At 57.2% G+C, this 21,969-nt stretch overlaps 1 protein-coding gene across 1 annotated transcript in view; it reads left to right on the forward strand.

Moving 5' to 3' along the window:
- Positions 1-3,747, forward strand: part of LOC144114292 (uncharacterized) — a 107,238-nt gene extending 103,491 nt beyond the window's left edge. The window contains exon 7 of the mRNA XM_077647922.1: positions 3,606-3,747. Coding sequence (XP_077504048.1) covers positions 3,606-3,731 — 126 coding nt within the window. The 3' untranslated portion in view covers positions 3,732-3,747. The remainder of the gene's footprint in view (positions 1-3,605) is intronic.
- Positions 3,748-21,969: the final 18,222 nt, after the last annotated feature.

Consider the following 21,969-nt stretch of genomic DNA (forward strand, 5'->3'; position numbering starts at 1 on the left):
ATCCAGCAGCCGGGCGGCTTCCTATCGCCGGCGCTGTCGAAGCCGGTTCTCCGGTCGCTCCCCTTTTGTCGCTTCTCGGGTCTGGTTTGGACAGCCCGCTTCCACGTTCTGCTTCAAAAGCAGCGCCGACGCTTCCCAGTGGCCGCACTTCGTGGACTCGGTGCAGCGAAGTGCGCGCGCCGCTTCCCCGACAAATTTATGCCCCGTTTGGACGGCCGCGGAAACAGCTGCGACCAGCTGCGTCGGCTGTGTATCATCTCGACCCGCGTCACGCTGTCTACGCATGTTCGCCGCCACGAAAAGGCGCGCCAGATGTGCCAGCACCGAATCTCCTGCCGGTGTGCGCACGGGCGCTTCCGCGGCCCGGGATCACTTTCTGCGAGCTGGCCCAAGCGGCGAAAGTTGTTCGGCCCAGTTTGCAACACTGCGGCAACGTTTCGCTCCGGCTCGTGCCAGAATGCGTGTGCAACGTATCCAAGGTTTTGCTCCCGCTCGTCCGCAAAGAGTGAAAGGACAATGCGGAGGTGTCGGCGTCGCTCGCACTGTGTTGGGACCGTCGAGCAGCCTGCGGGACGCGAGCGTCTTGCAGTGGGTCGCTGGCACATGCCTGCCCCGGGGCGGCCCAACCGTCGCGGCGTCCGGGAGTCGCGGTGGCGACGCGTCAAACCGGATCCCGATAGGGGCGCTTCCGATTCATCTCCGCGCGCGCGGAGGGGACGAGCGGATGCCGTGCGGATCCCTCTCGCTCGGTCAGCCTCGCCCCATCCTCCTCCGCAGCTTCGTTCCGCTTCCGTGGCATCTGCCGCGGGAAATACGCCGGGAGCAGGACCCCCGAAAGATGCTGCCCACCGTGCGCCTCCTTTAAATTCGTGCGTTCCGAGAAATCGCGGAGCCCGATCTCTGTGGGCGTCATCGTGTGTCTCCGGGGCGCTGTTCGCGGGCACGGGCTCGCTGCAAACGCACTTGGTGGCCCGCGAACCCGGTGGCGGGACCTCTCCCGCCTGTGGAGCTCCGTAATGATATCCGCTTGTCAGGGAATGCGGCTTTGTGGTCGCACGCCTCTATGTTCGCTTCTGGCGTGATGTCGCTGTATCTCAACTCCCATGCTGGTAAAATAATTTTGTGCCAGGCCTCTTTGTGCGTGCATTCCTCTGTTGCGCAGCGGCTCGCGATCTCCCTTCGTTCTGATGCCAGCACATTAGGCATACACATGTCTATGGGACCGGATGCGAGGTCATCGCGGGTCATCTCTACGACTTCTAAGTGGCCTCTCGGAACCGCTGGTACGAATATGCGTAGATGTCATATATGTATAAGCGACGGGAAAACGTAGCAAGCCCGACTGGAAATTTCTGGTGAAGTGCTTGAGTTGCGGGATAATCTTGTAGAAGCAGTTTGTTGTAACGATGCTTAGGAGTTCTGAAAGACTGGCGTGTCAAAAGCCGATTGCGATAAAAATCCACATTTAGAAGTTTTCAAATTGCGCAGTTTTACTACGCAAAGCGCTGTAATAACATAGAAAGTCGCTTCACCCAGCCCTGCGCAAGGATAACTCGCATTTGGATAGTTCTTGCCTCTACAGTGGACTTTTGGTCGTATTTTGAAAATTCACTTTTTCTGCATTGTTCTAGGTTTATCGCGAGCTTCCAGCCGTTTCCCTCTCACATCGGAGCCGCTGGTAACACGGGAGCAGATTGCCGTGCGCAAGAAGCTCGCTCACGTCTAGCTCCAGCGAGAGTACCAAAACACGAGCGTGTCTGCTCATTTTTGCCCACTGGGGCCATCATTGTAGCCTCCGTAGGTATTGTCCATATGCTGGAGCGTCCAACGTCTTCCTCGCTCCGTGCGCGTGAACCTTTTTTGGCCCGCGCCTGAGACGACTAAACGGCCGTTTGTCATCGTATATGCATGAAGGTGCGGGGAGCCAGCGAAGGAGTGAATGTGAGCTCTTGCCCAGAGTCAGATTTCGATGGATGCCACCTTTTTCTTGCTGGTCCGCGTCGCATGCACCGCATCAGTTGAGGCAGCCACTGCTGGCTTCGAGTCTCCGCCGTTTGCACACGTGCGACAGAGCAGCTGCGGGAAGTGTCGAAAGCGGAGCTTCATGGAGCTTGCGGCCTCGGTAGTGCGGAGGCTTTGTTTCGCCGCGCAAGTTTGCGCCGCAGCTTCACTGTGAGCGCTGCAGTCACGCTTTCGTCAGTCTGCTTTCCCATGACCCTGGGTCATGTCCGGCGGCGACTTACGCGCCTCGCAAGGGTCGTCGCACATCGGTGACCAAGCGAGACATGCCTCCTTCAGCCGGAGTTTGTGAAACAGCGTCGCGGTACTCGGCGGCAAGCTGCCGGCCGTCGATTCACGCGGTGCGTGCGCCGCGTTTTTGACCGCTTCATTCGGCTCGATCGGCGGCGGCGCTTGCCTTCTTTGTTCGCCCCCTTCTGTCCGGCCGAGCATCGCAGGCCCGGTCGACCGGAAAATGGCCGCGCAATTCTTCGGGCTCTCGAGAGCCGCTCCGATCGGCTCGCCTCATTCATAAGCGGACGGCTTTTGTGTGCCGAAGCCCGCTGCGCGCGTCGCGCTCAGACAGGCGCGGCTGTAGCTGGTCGCACGGCCCCGAGCGTTCGCGCTGACCGGAGCCGGCCGGGACCTCCTGCACGCACGCGCTGCCAACACGAGGGCTCTTCTTGTCCGCACACGTTCCGATTCGGCGCGCGTCTTCTGCAGAGTCGAGTAGTCGGCGCTGGGCCCGCAGGTGCCGGCACCGTGGCGCGCGCGGTGAAAGCGGACAGCCGCGATAGCTGCACAATTTCGGTGCGGGCTGTTATTGTCAGGTCGGGGTCGAGGTTCGATAACGTTCGTTGTATTATCTACTGTCGCTGTCATTGTTTTTTGAAGTGGACCGTGTAAAACGCTGGTAGCTGCAACTCCTTCGCAAAGGAAGGGTGTAAAAATCGTTTCCGTGCGGAGGGGCGGGCGGCGCTCAAAACATTTTAATTCATTTGCGCATAGTTCATGCGTAATTAATTCATGCATAATTAAGAGCAAGGCCGCTGATGACTGTTGATCGTTCAAGGACAGCGGCATAAGTGTTAGAGGGGCTGGCGTTTCGCGAGTGTACTTTTGTCACTAAGTCACTTGAGCGATTGCATACTCTTGTTAAGCGGTTGCCCGTCTTTCAAGTGCACTTTGTTACTTTCTCTTTCCCCTCCCTTCCCTCCCAAAATTACAGCGATGCCTGTTAAAGAATGGAATCAGTTCGTACATGCCTAAATGCAGCCATGAATTAATTTCCATTAAGCGCGAGCTGGCTCGCAGCAGACCGGCCGTAACAATAGCGACGTCTCACTCTGTTCAAGTGAGGCTCTGCCGGTGCGCCGGACAAAAGCGGCGTCGTCAAATTTCCTCTTTATTAGAGCGGTCGTCAAAAAAAAAAACTATAGCACCGTTCGTTTTGCGGGCTGGCGCGGGTGAATGCAGGCCCGCGTCTGTGGCCAGAAAGGTGGCATTGTATAGTAGAAGACTGCGGTGCTGTCTGCGCTGTGTTGCTTCCGTGCCTTGAACCGTCTCTTTCCCGTCTCTCTTCCCTCCTTGCTCCCACCCCGGCTTAGTTGGACGACTGCACGCTGCAGCTGTACAAGATCAACGCCGCCGACAACGACTATGGCAGCTACCTGGATCTCGAGTCGACAATCGACGAGCAGGGCGACGACTTCGAAGGATTCCAGGACAAGTGAGTGCCGGGGCGTATGCTGGCTGGCATCGCGGCAGTTGCATGCGAACACGGCGAGGCGCATTTAAGGCCGGCCTGCGCGACGCACTACACGGGCGCCGCGGGGCCGCTTAGATTCGCCTGGCTGTTCGCCGCACCGCGCGCGGGGCCGAGCGGCTAGCGGGCCTTCCTTTGTCAGCGGCGTCTGTGTGAACGGGAAACGAGACTGTGCGCTCAGGTGCACTAGGAAATTACAAAAGCTCGACGTGAAACGACCCACCGGTGGTGGCGTGGTGGAGTTTTTGCCAAAGGATCTGCAGGACAATGTCTTGAATCAAAGTGCGCAAAAAAGCGCCGCGAACGCAGATTGCGCAGGCACGAAACAATGCACAACTGTGAGCGAACGGCGTGTATACTGGAATGCGAGTTGGATGACGCGTACGAAGTGGAAGGTTGTGACACGGTGTGGAAAGAAGAGTTTTCGAGAAGCGCGAGCTGCTTGTCTGCCGAGGATGTGGCAGAAGTGTTGCAGCAGTTGCGGAAGTTGCAAGCTGTGTCGATTGCGTCTCGCAACTAGCGTATTTTACCTGTGAGCAGTGTGCGGTATCTTCGCAGCTAGTGTAATGCAATAATGACAGAAAAGGTTAAAAAAAAAGGGGGGGGGGGGGGTACGAAGCGTGCACTGGGCCTTGTTTTTTTTTTTTATGGAAGCATCTTGTTTTTGTCTCTATATGCGCTAGAAGCTCGCACCTCTGCTTAAGCAAGCCATTGGAACCCAAGAAAGCTAATCCATGCATAGCTATTCAAACTTTTGTAGGAAGCTGATTTTTAATTTTATAGCGGTCATCGCTTAAAGGAGCCACCGTACATGCTTTGCTTGCAAACGTCGTTTCTAGTGTTCAGAGCCGCCTACCAAGAGCACAGAGGAACGCCACTCTTTCACTTTGCTCATGACGACTCTAACAGCATCGTTTTGTGCGAGATGCGGTGGGGGAGAATCTCTCAAGAAATAAAAGTGTGGATATAGGCAGTTGCGTGGCGTTGGCTTCATGTTGGAGCCCCTGGGCAGCACTTCGTAACGTTTCGTTTCCTTCTCCTTTTTTTTTTCATCAATTGCCATTGGTGACGTCTGCCACGACAACCTCCGCCACCTCGACCAGTAACACAGGACCAAACAAAAGGAAAACAAAACGTTACGGAATATGGCCCCTGTTCACTTTGCGCAGAAGCACGCTTCTTGCACGGAGTCAGCTTCCGTCCAAGCTGTTGCGGAAAAAAAAAAATAATTCGCTGTCCTGCTTGTCTCCGAAAAGAAGTCACAGAGTGAACGGTGACGATTCCATGCCGCCAGTGGCACCACACCGGTTGCTGTGCGTTGCCAGCACTGGGTCGTTGCGTCACCGGGAGCCCCCTGCGGGTCACTGGGCAGCGAGGAGGATCTCCTTGGCTGCCCTGTCCAGAGGTTAGGAGTCATTAGGCGCGCGGATCGGTGGCCGTGCGCTCTTGCAGCGAGCGCTGCCAACGCCTCTGGTCTCGGCGACAAACGACGACGCGCGTAGTAGGCACGCTGCGCGATCATTACGGGCCGCGTGTCGCAGCGCGTGGCCGGCGCGAGTGTCTGCGGTTCATTAGGGAGCAACCGATGCGCCTAATGGACACTTGTCGCCATCGTGGCCGCGCCGCTGAAGCAGTGCTGGCGACGGATGGTGGCGGGAGAGTACTGGGCCCAGCTGCTGTCGCCCCGCGCGGCTGCTGAGCTTTGTTTGGCGAGCAGGTCGGAGGCTGCAGCGGTGCGGCTTCACGGTCGCGCAAGCGAGCTCGCGTCGCGCTGATGCTCTGCTAAAAACACGAGTTCGGTCCTGTGTTCGCGCTTCGAAGGAAAAAGCAAAAAAAAAGAGTAAGAAAGAAAGAAAAGACGGAATTTTTGTTGTTTTTGTTGACGTCTGCCTGTCGAGCGACTCCGTCCGCTTCCGAGCGCTACGGATGGAGCGCCTCGGTCGCTGCGGTAATGTTTTGCATACGGTGTCGGTTGCTTCCGAACTGGACCTGATGGATATTCGCGCAGCAGGCGGGCATGGAGTACATGATGTTAGATATATTGTAATAAGCTTCATGATGCAAAATCGTCCGCTGGCGTGCGTACAGATATGTAGTTGACTTCGGAGTTTTGAGCCGTAGCTTTGCATGTCCAACCCTGTGCTTGCCGCGCTGATGTTTTCACGCACGTGCTGACATGCCGTTTTTATTTTATTTTGTTATCTAATACCGTACCTGGCCGATTCTTGTCATGGTGAGGAGAGCGACTTCAGGCCGTGTTAAGGTTTTGCGCACGATAAGCATTTAATCAACCATTCCTTTACTACTAATTATCACTGTACATACTACACTAGTTAATTATTTTGTGCACAGCTCCTTTCAGTCACCGGGCCGCCGAAGCTGCGTTTTTATTTTTCGGTGGAGAATTACTGAACAGCTGTTGTGCCGGCTTATGTAAGTCCGTTTCACACAACTCGCACTGCCCAGACGCTCTAAGGTATAAACACGTTCGTGAGATACGCGAAGGCTATGAACTGATCCGTTGCCGTTGCTCATTCGTTTCCAAGTAAACAGAAGCGCTTCGGGACTAGTGACTGGTTGTTACTGCATGTTTGACACTGACTTGTAACGCTTCTCTCTGTAATATATTCCTCGTTTCCAAGCAACACAAATGTCAAGCTATGCTTGTACTTGGTCGCGCTCATAGCCAAGCCTCGCTCGCTCTCTATAAGCTATAAGATGGCCACTTATAGCTGTCGCAGTTGAAACGTTTCGCCCGGAAATGCGCGCTGCACATGTAGCGCTTGAACGTAACTGGCAGGTGTCAGCACTGCACTGGCGTGCCCGCAGAGTGCGTCCTCTCGGGCTGCTGAAAGAGTCGGGGGGCTTCTCTCGTTCCTGTGATCGTTTCGCAAACCCTCTGTTCTCGCAACTCCCAGTAAATCTACCGCCCCAAGTGGCCGCTCTCTAGGGGACTGGGCCAACGATACCCGAGCGCCGAGACTCGGGGCCCCGCAGGGTCGCCGCCTTCGTTGCGCCGCAAAAATAGCAGCGGCGGCGACAGTCGCGCGTGTAGCGTTGTTGCGCGGCCGCCAAGCGCCGTGCGTGCGTGTGCGCCGGCACTGTGAGTCAGCGTTGCCGTGCTCGCCGGAGCCTGCGCACGGGGGGACGCGGCGCAAGAAAGCTTGGCGAGTTGTGAAACTGTGGGTAAGAGCCCTGGCTCGGCGGGTGACCGCGATTGGTGGCCCCGGCCGACACGTGGCTTCCTCGGATCCGGTGACGTCCCCCTCCACCCCGTCCCTCCCTCGCCCCTCGTCGCTCTCGCGAAACGCAAAAAACCAACCGGGGCGGCGTGCGCGCTTTTTGGCAGGTGGCGGCCGCATTCCTGAGCCGCTCCGCTGGAGCGCCGCCCGGCGGCGCCACGCGCCGGAACGCGGGCTCGCGTGGCGCCAGGGCTCGGGCCCCGGGAGTACCTGGGGGGTGGAGGGGGGGGGGGGGGGGGGAATCCTCGCTTCGCTTGGTAGGTGGAAATCTGGCCTAGCCGAAGCGCGTGGATTAGTGACGGGAAGAAAATTGACTTGCATCAGGTGGGTTTCAGTGCTCGAAGATAGATAGGCCTTGGGCCTCAAATGAGTCGTGAGCGTAGCCGCAGGGGAAAAAATATATGTATATACATTGTATATATATATATATATATATATATATATATATATATATATATATATATATATATATATATATATATATATATATATATATATATATGCATATACATATATATTGAGGAAGCATGATCCTGAAACCGTGGGCTTTGCACTCGAGCAGAGCCCGTTCCGAAATTTTCGTGGCGGCGAACGTCGGTTTCCTGCCCGCCGCCGTGTCCGCTAGACGATGCTTTTACTGAGCTTCCTGCTACGGAGTGACAAATGGATCCTGTGTGCTAAGTAGCCGCAGTTTGCGCAGTCCAGAAATGGACCTGAGAATTCCCAGTCACACACCGCGCCGGTTACCTCTAGCAGTTATTTCCCCTCTAAAAGTAAACCAGTCTGGGAGGAAAAATAACGACAGCACCGTATAAGCCTATCCGACTGCTTTTAGTTTCTCGTGCCTGTGAATGAGCTCTGAACATCGCCAGAATGTATGCACAGGGAAAGTGGTCTGTGCCTCATGCCATCACTGCTTCAATTTTCTTGTATTAAGGGCTAGAAAACCGCGTCTCCACTGCCATATAGGATACGCGGGGATTCCTCTGTCAAGAGGAAGAGCTTTTTACGGTCTAGCAGAGACGCTGCCGCCGAGTCGGTTAGCGCCGACGTGTCGCGTGCTGGGGGGTTTGCTGCTGCCGGCACAGCGAACGGGGCCACTGACAACAGCTCCGATGAGGTGTTGCTAACGCGCGCGCGGTTTCCCGCTACAGTCACGTGCTCTCGCGGTTCACAAAACACCCGACAGCAAGTCGCACAAGGAGGCAGGGCTCGCATGCAGCGCACGAAGGGGCGCCCAGTTATTTCCGGCTTGCCTTCATGACTCGCATTTGCTGTGCTGTAACCTGAGACGTGTGACCTGCGTACGAATGCACTGTTCGGCTTGTCCGGTTCGCTCCGTAGATCCCGCGAGTCCACGGACGCACAGATTCTACGAAAAAAAAGAAAGAAAAAGCCTTCCTCGCGGCCAAAACTCTTTACGCTCGATGTCCGACTATGTACGTGCCAATGCCGCTAAGAAATTTGAGTTGCTCACTGCTTCCGCGGCCAGTAGACTTTTGTTAGCGGGTGTAGCTGAGGGCTGTTACATTAGCTGCAGTTATGCCGCCTGCCCGTCCTTGAGTGCGCTCCGTTCCGAGCGCTGCACCAGGCGCGCACTGTTCGCTTTCCCCTTCGCTGCTGTCGGGGAGCTGACGTCAGCCATGCGTGGTGAATTCGTGTGATGCGGCGGGGCTGTCGCGGCATCATCGCGTTCACACGTCATGCACCTGCGCGTCTCGTATTTCCATCCACGAATAGTGCTTCAGTCTCTGCGGCAGCTCACATCGGCCAAAGCAGTGGTTGAAAAAGAGAGGTGTGGCATCCGTGCGGCTCTGTCGTAGCACTCTAGCCGACGGCCTTCAGTGATCTGCCTCTCGAGTCAGCGGTGTCCCTCAGAGTTCGGCTGTTGTGTCCAAGGTCAGGGTATTGGAATCGTGGCCGCATTTTGACGGAAGCGAAACATAAAAGCGCCCATAAGTGGGCTAAAATATTCCGTAGTCCTCCACTACTGCGCCCCTAATAGTCTACGTTTCGGGTTTTTAAACCCTGCGTACTGCTACTTGTGTTAGCAACTGTTATGTTGCTTATGGAGTTGCGGTGTGCCTGGCCCGTCGAAGTCAAGCAAGCGGGCCTTCGCGATCTCCTTTTTAGCTTCCCGCTTCTTCTTGGGCATTTTCCCGATGAACGCGGTTGCAGGTTGCCGAGCGTAGCGTTTGCTGCGACTCAGACTCGCGTTTCAAGAATAATGTGGCCGGAATTTTTGGCAAAGTGCGGTTCCACGTTTCGACTGCCGCGTGACGGCTCTTTCTTTCGTTCACAATTCTGCTCCCCCGGCAAGCGCCACTCCAGCCTGTGCACAAGCGAAGGGCGCCACAGACATCGCGGTCTGCCGCGGACCCGTTCGCGCTTTGTGGTCCAGTGGGCCTGTCCGGCCGCAGCTGGTGACGCGAAGTGCCGGGTCCGTTACGCCCGGGCGAGTCGCCGGGGCCACCAGCCGGGTGGCCGTCGACGAGGTCAGTGCGTGCGCAGCTGTCGCCATAGCCACGGGTTCAGGACGCGGCGCTTCTCCCGGGGGTCGTTGTGTGCTGTGGAGCCGGGACATGACCTCGGGCGAAAGTTACTCCCGAGAGCGGTAAAGGGGGCCGAACGTTGACGCAAAAGGCAGGGGGTGTGGGCGAGAAACCATGTTAAAGCTTGGCAAATACCTATAGCCGTTCTGCAATGCACGGGTGGTGGTTGTTCGTTGGGAAATTTAGCAAGCAGGCGTCGCAGCGCTAAGTAGTATTTGCCATTCCGCCACAAGCGGAATAATGTTATCATCCAAGAAACCAGCCTCATGTTGCGGACAACACGCACGCACACCGCTCGCTGTGCATCTCACTTCAACTCTTAGTGGACCAACTCGTCCTCTCATTATTGACTAATACATTTTATTTCAGTTCGTGGAGAGAGTAAACGGCTCTTTTCTCTTTTTCCCGGGCGCCTTAAAAGTGGACCCCTTTATCGGGGGTGATGGGGGACGTCACTTTTCCGCCGATTGGACATGCGGGCAATGTGCGGTGAAATCGCGTGCACGCCTCGAGGCCGGCCTCTTGGCCTCTTCTGGTGTGGAAAATCTCTCCGGGGCCGCGCGCGTTTCTCGGCGGCCCCTCTGCGCGCTGGTATATACGCAGCGTGTCCGCGGCCACCATGCGGCGGCGACGCATGACTCACGCGCCCGTGCTCCTTTGACTCGGCCGCGCGCAGGTGACGGCTCGTCTCCCGGCGGCGTCACAACACGCCGGCTTCTTTTCGAGCAGAGATACAGGCGCGCGTTAACCGTTGAGTCAAAGCGAGCGTGCACCGTGCCAACGTGTCGCAACTCTGCTGGCGGTTTTCCCTGCGGACCTCGCCAAAGTGCGTGCTTTCTAGCGCGTGACTCCGTTTATTTCTGGCGCGACAATCGGTCTTCCAGCTGAAACGGTGACAGTGCCATTGCTCCCGATGCGCTCCGTCTCGGCCGGACGCGCACGCTTGCGGCTTGGGTGGTGTAACTGGCGCAGGCGTATCTTGTGACACTTTGCACTTGCGGACCAGTGCACGGCATGTGGCAACGGTGTGACCGGGGGATGACCCCGCACACCAGCACACCAGAAGGAGAAATCAGAGACGCCGGAGTCCAAGCACGATTGGGGATTTTGAAATGCAGGTGGCCTTTCTGACGTGGTTTAACCTCTGCCCGTGCGTGTTCAGCTGCGGTTGCGACTGTCGCGTAAAGCCTAGCCTTTCTTGGGCCCGCGTCGGTTCTTCGGCAGGGGCCTTCGTGCCCGCCACGTCTGTGCGATTCGCGCGGCCCTCCAATTACCGACGGTGCGCGTTCTGTGCCCTTTGTGACAGCAGCAGCCGATGCCGTTGAGGCCCTCCCTCACGCGTTTACGTTCACCTCTGGCCGCTGGTTGACAGTAACGTGCTGTGTTGTATACACGCGCAGATGCCTCTAACTGTAATCAGCGGTCTGAGCCTTGCAGTCTTCTCTTCTGCAGCTTCCCAGTAGTAGTACTCCAGGATTTCGACAGGACGTATCGTTGTCCAACTGGACAACGATACACGTTTGTTTATTTAAAAACGAAGAAATAACAAAGGCATCAGGCGACGCCTGCGATCGATCCAAGCCGGCCATCCCGTTATCTGGCGCGCTCTTGGTTGACACCTCGAAGCTTCTACTCATTGCGCTTGGCATCAGCGCAGTCGTCTGTCGCATGATTTCTTCTCGGGTGTTAATTGCTCACACAAACGGTCTTTTTGATGTAAAAAAAAAACAAGTTTTGTCATCTCATTCTTCAAGCAGTTTCGGTTTCATTCTCTTTGCGACGCAGTGATGCGTATAGTATGAGGTCACAAATGACGCCGTAGACAGCTCCGACAGCGGGGGAATAGCGGCTTATTTGCAAACGTTTCTGTAAGGAGAAAAAAAAATGCGTCAAATTTTGCGCTAACTGCGCTGAAATTGTCCGCAAGATACTGAACTTTGTTTCCGAACCAAATGCACGATGCGTAAAATCGACTTTAACATCGTACTTAGTGTGGGCGTCATTGTATTTCATGCACTGTGTTCATACAGTACCGATGACGGGTGAGTTATGAACAAGTGGAATTCCGCGGCGCCTTCCTCTCCGCGGGTGTTCCCATAAAGACCACGGTGGGCTTATGGCAGCTTTCCAAGGCGCTTCCCGACTCCTCAGTTGCGCCGCCTATCGCGGTCCGGGTGGTCGTCGAGGGGACAACGCGTGTACACATGGTATGGTGTTTGTTGCTTTTGTTACTAATACACAGTGGTTTAGCTAACAATAACGCAGCAGTCATTAGTTCTTCCATAATAATGCACCACGTAACGGAGGATTTCCAACTTACCTGCTGGGGGCGCGACATCGGCAGCGTTCGAGCATTCGGCAACTCAAGGGAGTGCTCGTTGGGCTTCGAGCCCACTCCCTTACCACCAAATATACCTTGACCAGCTGCGAGGTTTTCCGCGCAGCCGTCCGCGGGCGGCGTTCGCAAGAAGGCCAGTTTCTTACAACTGCCTGGAATCAGACACGATGTCTCCCTGGAGACGTGAGGATTCACATGATCGTTCCCTCTTCTTCACTATTCTTCACTCCTGGTAGCTGATTACGCTTGATGATGATGATGGAAACATTCATTGGGTCTAACAAAGAGAAGTCTGCCCCGTCCCGGAGGGGCCCTTGGTGGAGGGCTCCCGCAGCGGCTGCCGCCAGCCTGGTCCGGTCCGCCGGCTTGCGCTGCTCAACCAGGTCCGAGCTGGACTGCACGGCTTTCCGTTGGGCAGGGGTCAGGATGAGGATAGGGGGGACCGCCAGTTTGAGTTGGCACGCTTGAAACTATATTTCATAGCTTCTCTGTGGCATCGTTCAGCAGTTGTAGTAGACGTGAGGTTGCAGTTTCCGGTCCTCGTTCCACTGCGTTTGCTGCAAGCAACGAACTAGGAAGGCAAAAAATTCATCTCAGTGGCAGTTGGCTTCATGTACACCGGCGGACAGGTAGCTGCAGTGACTGGAGAAGAAACCTTCCACACCTATGCAAATTTGGTCATTGCCTGGTCACTGCGCTGTTACGGGTGCATTGGCCAGCCGCCTGCGCAGTGTGTGCAAACGGCGAGTGTCCACAGGCCCGGCCCAGTCGCTGGCCCGCCATTCACGGGAGTTTGCAGGGCGCGGCGGCCGTGCTCCGGGTCGCGCGCCGCCATGTGGCGCATGTGACGGCGGGTCGAAGGCGACGCAAGGTCGCCAGCCGTGGCGCTCTTCCATCTTGGTCGCGGGGGCTTTGGCCGGCTCGCCTTCGTCGACCCCTCTCGCGCCCGGCCTCGCTGGCCGCTCGCTGTCGCTCAGCTCGCGTGAGCACGCGACAGCGCGCATACTAATCAGCCGGCCCGCTGCTGCCGTGCGCGCCTTGCCGGCGTCCTGCCTGTTTGCTGCGAGGTCAGCTGCGCACGCCTGCGCAGGTGATTTCTTTAGCTTCTCGTTTCCCCTTCGGGTAAGCATTTCTTTAACTTTGATGTGCTCCTTTCTGCAACCTTACAGGGTAAGGCGCCTACCAGGAGCCGGAATGCGCCGGACATCCGGCTGGTTTACTCGGCTTCAGTCCCATCAGGACACCCACCGGCACCTGACATTTTCCCTGCTATATGGTCGGCCGTCCGAAGAATAGTTGGAGCCAGCGGTGAATAATTGTCCTCGGAGAAGCGCACGGATCGGCTCATTATGCATGCGAGCTAAGGGAGGGAGAGAGTGAACAAAAGCATGTGCGACGGAATGCGTTTGCTCCGCATGGATTACGCCGCGGTTCACTGATTCCGCGCTGATTGAGCGGCGCGCCAGCGAAGCGCGCTGCTCTTGTGGCTTGCGTGTCGTTCGGGCGTATCTTCTTGGTCGGAACGTCGTCAGTTCGGCGGGGCGCCTCGGAGACAGTGCTTGAAAAGGCGGCCCCGCTGAAAGGAAACTGTTTCGCCGAGCGACTGAGTCGCGCCGTGAACCGCCGCCGTGTCTCGGTGGCTGGCGTCGCGATAGCCTGGCGCGCGCGCTCCCTATGGCCATCTCGCGTCGCGGCAGGCCGCGTCCCTTTTTATAGGGCTGCCCTGAATTCCCGCCTCGTCCGCATTTAGAGCGGCCACTGGGATCTCGCCGGCGCTGCGCCTCCGCTCCGTGCTGCAGCAGCGCCGGGGACGTCGGGCTGATTTCCGGCTCGGCGCTGGCGCCCGGGTGCATAGCCTTGGTCTCTGTGGCGCGACACTCTTTTTCTCTTCATGGTCGTGGTTCGACCACGAAGACAATTTTTTTCGTTTTTTTTTTTTAGATTTCCGCGAATAAATAGTTTCAGTCGCAGCCTACATGGCCGAAAATTAGGCCCACGGAAATAAAAATACGCGTGGACTCTGCTTTCGCCGATCGCTACGTGTGCACTCCGCCCATGGCAGAGCGGCAAGCTGCCACGCGGCAGGCTGAAAGGCACTCCACGCGTTGCCTGACTCCTCCTCTTATCGGAGGTGAGTTCAGAAAAAAAGAAAAAGTGGGACCCTGGACGTTTAATTCGATTTAATAGGGAAATCGGCCGCACAGGACAATTATTCGAAGTTTCTGAAAATGCTTGGAAGCGTATACAGATCGAGTTTCCACGGTAAAAAGACGAGCTCAGAATCCCCTTTAATACTGCGGCCTGGCGGTGGAGGGGATTCGAGTCAGCGCCTGTACTGACCGTGGCGTCGCCGTTCTAGACGGGATATGGATTGCCATGGAAATGGCACTGACCGCAGTCCAGGTTAGTTAGCGGGGTAGTAGAAGTAGTGCGAGGTTCCAGCTCAGAATACTACGAAAAGGCGTTTTAGGGATATGTCGGATCGAACCGGAGAGAAAGAGGCGTAGAATAGGTAGGGAAAAACGGCGCCGTGCGCGCTGCGTGGCGGAGTGTTTCTTGCTTCCTGTAGGCGCAGTTCGAAGGAAGACTGAGGAGAGAGAATTCGAGCCTGGGCAAATGGCCAAAGTTGCCTACTGAGCGCTTTGCGCAAAAAATTTCTATGCCACACTGCTCGTAAGCTTTCTCGCAGTCTCCTTGAGAGGTTTCTCTTGGTCGACAGGGAGCGTTCGGGGCCCCTTTAAATGCAGCGCATGTTCAAACGCATTGAATCCTGAAGCACGTGGCTTCCAGCAAACCAGGTGCGACAATGTAGCATACTTGCTTCTGCGTCCTGTTTACTTGTTTACTATGTATGAACAGAAGCACAGTTTGTGAGTCAGTGAGCGGGAAAATGGGTTGGTGGAGAACGGGAGGTGTTACGCTTCTATACGTCGTCCTCACTAATGGCGAGCCCGCAGGCCAGCTTTCACTGCGAAATTCCACAGCAGGAGAAGTTGTCTCTCGCGCGCTGCCATACGTGCTGGTTTATCAAGTTGGTAGCCGCCCCCTCACCTTTTTATTAGGGGTTTATGCGTAACCGTAGGTGCTGGCAGTCGTGAGGCTGGTTACCGGTGCTGCTCCTAACAACCGTTGCATTTGCGGACCGTCCTTTTTTATTTTATTTTTTTTAACTTCCGCAGTCACTTCGCGGCGGCTCGTCAGCGGACGCTGAACCTCAAGGGTGATGCCAGCCGTCACTTCCAGTGGCGACAAGGCTGCGTGCGTCGATGTTGGCCGACCTTCGATCGCCGCATGGGAGCGATTGTCCCTCGCGTCTGTTTTGTGCGCGACTCTCCGGCGCGCGGGCATATCGTTTCCTTGCGCTTGGCGCTGGCCTGGCGGCAGCGTGCACCTCTGCATTCGGCACGAGGCCGCGCCGAAATAGTGGGGAGAAAGGCACGCGGCAGGGGCCTTGTGGTTCGGACAAAAGCGTCTGATCTCGAGAGAAGAGCGACGTCTCTGCAAATACGTACGATGACCAGCCATACGAACGCTGCCTGTGTCGGCTGATGTCCCGTGAATGCCTCTGCGAGTGAGAGGAGTGCCGCGTTTCCGTCCCTGTAGGACGCGGGCAACTGCATTCCCGGTGCTTTGGCCGCAGTTTTCCGAGAACTCCGTCGTACAATCGTGTTTGATGCGACGCTCGCGGCAACTCGTCAGCGCATGCTGCGTTGTCACTCTCCTCGTGCTATCCATCGTCCCTGCGCGCACTTTGCCCCACGTTGTGCAAGCCCTTTGACGGCGAGCGATTCACGCTCGTTCCGCGTCGCGTTTCTAGCGGCACTATTGATCCGTTATCGGCGCGTACGCTCTGCCGATTACCAGCGGTCTGTGTACTAAACGGAGCTGCTGTCTGTCCGGACGGCCGCGCGTCGGACCCTCCTGTGTGGCGGAGGAGTCTCGGGCAAGTCCCGTACGGCGCGCGCTTGTTATGCACGCCGCAGCCCCGCGGTGCCACGCGGAACCTTGACGAGCGGCCGAGTGCACGCCGGATCGCACGCAGGCCTTGGTGAAGGGAAGGGCGCCGCGCTCCGGGGCCCATTGTTGTCGTCGCTGGCGCGAGACAGATCGCGGCCACGTCGGACTGCGCTGCTCGTGCAGCGTCAGCACGCGTTGTTGTGCTCGCCACTCCGGGGGCGGGCCGGCCGTCCCAGAGTTCTCGCCAGCCTGGCGCAAGAGCCGTCACGTCATCGCCGCCTCTTAATTCGACGCCCGCGTTTTGGCTGCCCCCCCCCCCCCCCCTCTTCCCCCCGTCCCTATTTGGCCCGCGGTGCTCGTGAGGGCGGATTAGCGGCGCGGACGGATCCCGCAGGTTGCTCGCGGCGCGCACGCCTCGCGGTGAGAACACGCCGCCGTGAATGATTGTGCCCCCCCCCCCCCCCCCCCCCCCCCCTCCCGCAGCCGCCTGCTCTTCTTTTGCCGCGGCTTTCCTCACCTCGCGCTCTTTCTTTTTCACCGCCTCGGCTCGCTCTCTGTGTTTTGCGCCGCCGGCGAAGCAGCCTGCGTTGTTTTTTGCCCTCGCGGCTGCTTCTGCGCGGAATCGCGATGCGAGCTTGTCTCCCGCGCGTTATTGTCTTGGCCTACCGGTGGAGAAGTCGGGGGTGTAACGCGGCGGTTTCTGGTGGGTTCCGCCTTAGCCCGATGTGGGGGAGCTCGCTTGTTTGCAAATCACGCACGTTCGGACAGCCGCCCTTTGTTCTGCCACGGTGTTCTCGCCAGCGAGGGCTGTTGAGGGAGTGAAGGCTTATCTCGCAGCCTGTCCAGCAATGTTTCAGGCTCGGCGTGTGATACGGAGGGTTGTCATTTGCGCCAGATTTCGAGAGCTGGCAGAGGGGGGGAGCGCGGATCGCAATAACACTGCACAATAAGTACTCCAGATTTAGAGAATGATGCGAGAGGACACATTTGTGCTGTGATACAGCTGTGCTCCATGGTAGGCACGATATCAGCTGGCGCGCTGAAGTGGAACTCGTCGTCTACTGAAAAACTCAGCGGCGATCACTAAAAATCTTTCTTGGCGTCCCATACACTCGCCATTTGAAAGTGCTTGAGGGGAACAGAAACTCTGGGAAAAATCAGTAGAGCAGACGAGAAAACAGGAGAGGTGTCTTGACGGGAGCCTTCTTTCTTCTCACCGCTTTAAATATCTGTGGTGAATGATAGCTAACGCTTGCGTGCTTAAAGCGTTTGAAGAGCGCCGTGGTATATAGTAAGGCCTCGGAACCGGCGAGTTGTAGCTGAGTGCGAAGCGTGGAATTGTCAAAGAATGGAACTCTGTGGCAGCGCAACGCCGAAATAGCAGCATTTATTTCACAAAGGGTTCACAGGAAAGCGGCGAAAGTGCTGACGTTGCTGAGAATTTACAGCAGAAAGCGTGCGCACGGTAACCGCGATTCTGCAACGATCCGTTAAATTGCAGGACGTAGCTGTGCAGTCGGCAGCAAAATTTTCCGGGATGCGGGTGTGCAGGGGGAAAAAAATAATTCGGCGCCGTCAGGCTAATCAGTCTCCTAAAATGCCTGCAGGTATGCGGGCATGTGCATGTTCCACCCGCTGGCATCAACGTCAGGTGTCCAGGTCGCGAGACAGCGCTACAATAAATTTCTTTTTGCTCAGACTGTATCGCTGCAGAAGTGCAGGCGCGAGTCAGCGACGATAATTCTTTTCCTCCGCGTGGGAACGATCGGACATCTAAACGCGTGTGAAACGCTTGCCACGGAGTGACGAGGCACGATGGGAGCCGAGTAGAGGGGAGGACGTAGCCCATAGAAGTGAGCATTATCGCGTGTCCCTCGTCGTATCGGCACGATTCTCGCAATGGCTTATGCAAACATGCCGCCGCTCGCGGGGAGTCACACCGCCGCCCGTTGTTGTGTCTCGCTGGGCCCGGTGAACGGCGCCAGCGCCGACCACAACGACGTGGCCGCTTTGAATGGAGCGCGTATGTAAACTGCCCCCATTACCGCCGCTCTCAGTTCCGGTCGTTTGGCGCGGCTTTGTCGCCGGCGCTCCAGCGCGGTCGGTCAGCTTTTTCTCTTGGCGCAACGCGGCGCGTTTCCGAGCCTTCTTGATTTTTTGTCTCTCTGGGGAGGTCGGGAAATGGAGCGCTTTGTCCGCGGTGTGCGTGTCTTGTTTGGGGGCGATTTCTCTTTCATCTTGCAGAAGTTTTCTCCTGGTCTGAGGGTATTAAATTGTCCGCCCATTTGAATGATCACGGCACTGACTCGAGGAGGCCTATTGTTTGCAGCCTGTATACAGTGAATCACATTCTCTTTTTAATTATCACTGTGGAGGTCACGTGCGCGGCATGAGTTCGAACAGCCGAGCATGTGATTTACACAGCGGCAGTGCCACTTGCTTCAGGACACACTGTCCCTCTGAAAAGAGCTCATATGCGTTGTTATCAGAACGTTACCTATAGAACGTTCGGACTGCAATGGAGTTCCCGCTAAAAGTGCATCATTTTCGCGGTCAGTAGGCGCCCGATGAGCCCTTGGATAAAAGCCGCGTAACGGACGAGGCCTCCCAATTAGCTTGTTTGCCGACGGCGACGATTGTCCCCAGCCATGCAGCTTCGTCGCCGCTTTTGGCCAGCGAGATTGCGCCCTGTAGTGTGTCGAGCGTAGAACTTCCTGCGTGGTCGGACGGGAGGCTCTATCGCTTCGCTGACGGGGGTTGCAGGTATCGGCACAAGCACACAACGTTGCCCTTTTGTTTTCATTTCCAGCTGGCCTTGCATAGTTTTGCTTTCTCTTGGTTTCGCTGCTTCTCAGCTGTTGGCTGCCGCAAAGCAGCGCTGCTACGCGCATCCCGCTGCTCGACTATCGAGGGCCGCAGCGCGGAAGAAAGAAAAGAAGGCAGGAAAAAGAGCGTCGGCACGACGAGGCAGCGCACCGGGGGGGGGGGGGGGGGGGGGGGGGGGGGGGGAGTCGTCGCCGCAGCCCTTCCTGGAGTCGCCTCGTGGAAGATTGTCACGCAACAGCTGGAGCCCCGCGCGGCCCAAGCAAACACGACTAACAGGAAGCGCGGCAGGCGTCCTTTGTCGCCCGAGGCGGCGTTCGAACCCGAGGAGGCGACCCTGTCGCCGCCGATGAGCGCGTGGCCCGGAATGCCCGCCGCCACCGGCGCTGCGGCTAAATGCGGAAGCTCAGCGCTCGGGAAGACGCGCCGCCTCCGAAAGCCTTTGCGGGGCAGCGCGCTAAAAGCGACGCCCGCGCCTACTCCGCGGATAAGTGCGGCCGAATCCCGTGCCTGGTCGTGCACGTTGCTCCGATGTCGCACTTGCCTGCTTAACCTGCGTGCTGCGCTGGAGTTGCGAGGGGCTGTGGAGTTCGGCGAGCCCCCGCACACCGCCACGTGTACTCGCGACCGCGTGCTCGCGTTTCGACGGTAGCCGCTGGTGTGAAGCGCACCAGGCGCCATATTCATTAGGGTCGTGAAATGCGCGTTCCAGCGCCCAGCGGCGACCAGTTTGATCGTTTCGCCAACCGGGGCGTGGCGGAGCTCAAGGTGTTCGCCACGAACGGGTACACGGCGCCTTATTTACATGCGCACGTTTTGCCGTACGAGCGAGGGCTCGGAGCCTTTCGTTGCTTACGCCAGCTGGCACCAGCCGAGGTCGAATCACAAGCGCGTCACTGTAGTCGCGCTTTGAGAGTATACGACAGCGGCACCGCGGTGCTTCGCGGCCGAAAGGAGTCAGAGGCAGCGACCTCCGAAACTGCATTGGCAGTGTGGAGGATGATACCGTTCCGACGTCATCCTGTAGGCGCAGGGACCGCCCGTCACAGGCGGGATGAAGGCCAGCGGGTGCGGGAAGCGGTGGCGTCGCGACTTTTCCCGACTGCCATTCATTATGTGCACGCACCGCAGGTGGGTGAACAAGAGTGAGCGGGATTTCGCCCCTGGCGATTTGGTGCCGATGAGGTTGCCGGGGTTCGTTAGCGTTCGCTGCGATCAGCAGCACCCACCCGCCTTACGACGCTGGTACAACACTCCTCGCTTCGACATGACTCTGCCTCATATGAAATGACGTCGCTATACGTGGCTCGTGAAGAAGTCTGCTACCCGTCCTTGCATGCCCCAAATAGAAAAGCGGAGGCAAAGGAAAGTGGTTGTTAGATTTGTGCCTCTCTCCTCTTCTTCCGCGGACTCGTTTAGGTGTCGTCCTATGTAGAAAGAAGATTTGCAGATCCTGGCGGCCTTTTTCCTGGACTCCGAAGCGAAGAACACCGCCGATCGCCCGCTTCACAAACAAGGAAGCGTACAACTGAACACCGAGTGTCTGCGGCGTGGTGCTTGCTTACTGGTTTCCGGCGTTTTCATGCGCGCTTGTTATCTTCATCATTTTGCTCAGAGCACAACAAGAACTCCTTGCTGCAATGTTATCTTCTCTGACCAGGAAGCTGGATATGGTGTGCATGTTCCACATCGTGCTGCGTGGTGCAGCGAAAGTGGCGGCCTTGGGACTCGGGCAGCCCTGAGCTTGTTCGTACAAGGACCGCCAACAAACGCTTTCATGGGAAGCATCTTTGCGAAAAGACCGCCCCCCTGTTGCACATGCACATAATAGCATAATAGTCTCGATCGTGTGGACTAGAGTACCGCGCTAGCAATTTAATAAGCGAGTGTATATCAGTACATTTTTGCACTCATCACGCAATCTTTACGAGGCATCTATCACAGCAGTGCGCATCCGTTAGAGCGCAATATTGCATTTATCCTCTCCCCCCCCCCCCCCCTCAACTCGTGCCGTTTGTTGTTTTTTTTCTTCATAGTGTGAAAGTTTCTAAAGTTCCCTTCCCTGCGGACTTTTGCGTAACAATACCCTTCGTCATGTAATATATCTCTTGATATCTCGGGTGCATTCCCCGAGCGCACTGTGCACTGGACTCTTGTACTGAACAGCACCCCGACGCGTGTGTCTTGAGCAAGCGCCTTTCCTTTTCAATGAGTGATAGAGACGCAACACATCGCGTGCGTGCGCGAGCGGGCTCGAGATGTTTTAATAAGCGTGCGGCGGCTATCAGTGAAGGCGTAAAGTTGCGCAGTGTCGAGCGACGTCCGTGGCCCGTCTGACCGCCACTGTACAGTCGCTCGAACCGCGTGACAGCCCCATCTCGCGGTTTTTGTCCAAGTCCGCGCGATAACTTGAGCGTCAACCGCGCTTCCGTGCTACGCGCCGCGCGCGCTCGTTGTGCAAGGATTGTGAGCGATAAATCTGGGCCAGCGTAACTCGTGCATGCTCTGGGAATGATCAGGCGCGGCGGACGACAGCGCGCCGGTCCGGGACCGAATTCCTCGCCGGGAGAATCTGCTCTTCTTCCCCGGCGCTTGTCGTCCCACGGCGCGCATAATCGAGGCTATTCTTCGGCGCGAATTACGTCAACCGCACGCAAGCCCCGCCGGGTATGTTGTGCCCGGGCTGCTCGCGTGCTGCGTGCGTGGCCCCCGCGACCGATTTCACCCGCTGGCCGCAACGCGTGGAGCCGCACCGCGCGTGCGGTTGAGCGAAACCAAATGGCCGGACGCTTCCTGTCTTTGTTTGCCCAGCGCTGGTGTGTGTGTGTGTGTGGGGGGGGGGGGGGGGGTGCATTTCGGCACGAGCACGCTTTGACGCGGGGGGTCCAGCGAGCACCAGGACCTTGGAGCGACCTTGGGGCCCAGGCTCAGCCGAGAGCGCTTCTCGTCGCAGGGTGCTTTGGACACGGGCCAGTTGCCGCGGTGACCCGCTCGCAGCATCTGAGCAAGCCGCGTGCGGCGCGTGTATTATCGTTCGCGCCTCGAGACCCACAGTGCACCTCGTGAGATAGCACTGCGTCGTTGGCTTTTGACATTCCGTTGCACTCGCAGAATGCTTCGGTTCGCCCTCGTGAGTACGGCAAGACGCTGCAGCTTCCAGGTGGCCGTCGTGCATGGTTTGCTTGCGTTCGCGTGCACACCGAGCTGCTGGGGGATGGTCGCTGCCAGGCAGCCTGCGCTTTGTTTCGTGCTGCCATGTAGGCTGGACGCTTGGTGCTTTGAGTGACCAAAACA

This window comes from Amblyomma americanum, chromosome 1 (assembly GCF_052857255.1).
Source record: "Amblyomma americanum isolate KBUSLIRL-KWMA chromosome 1, ASM5285725v1, whole genome shotgun sequence".
In the NCBI taxonomy this organism is placed as follows: Eukaryota; Metazoa; Arthropoda; class Arachnida; order Ixodida; family Ixodidae; genus Amblyomma; species Amblyomma americanum.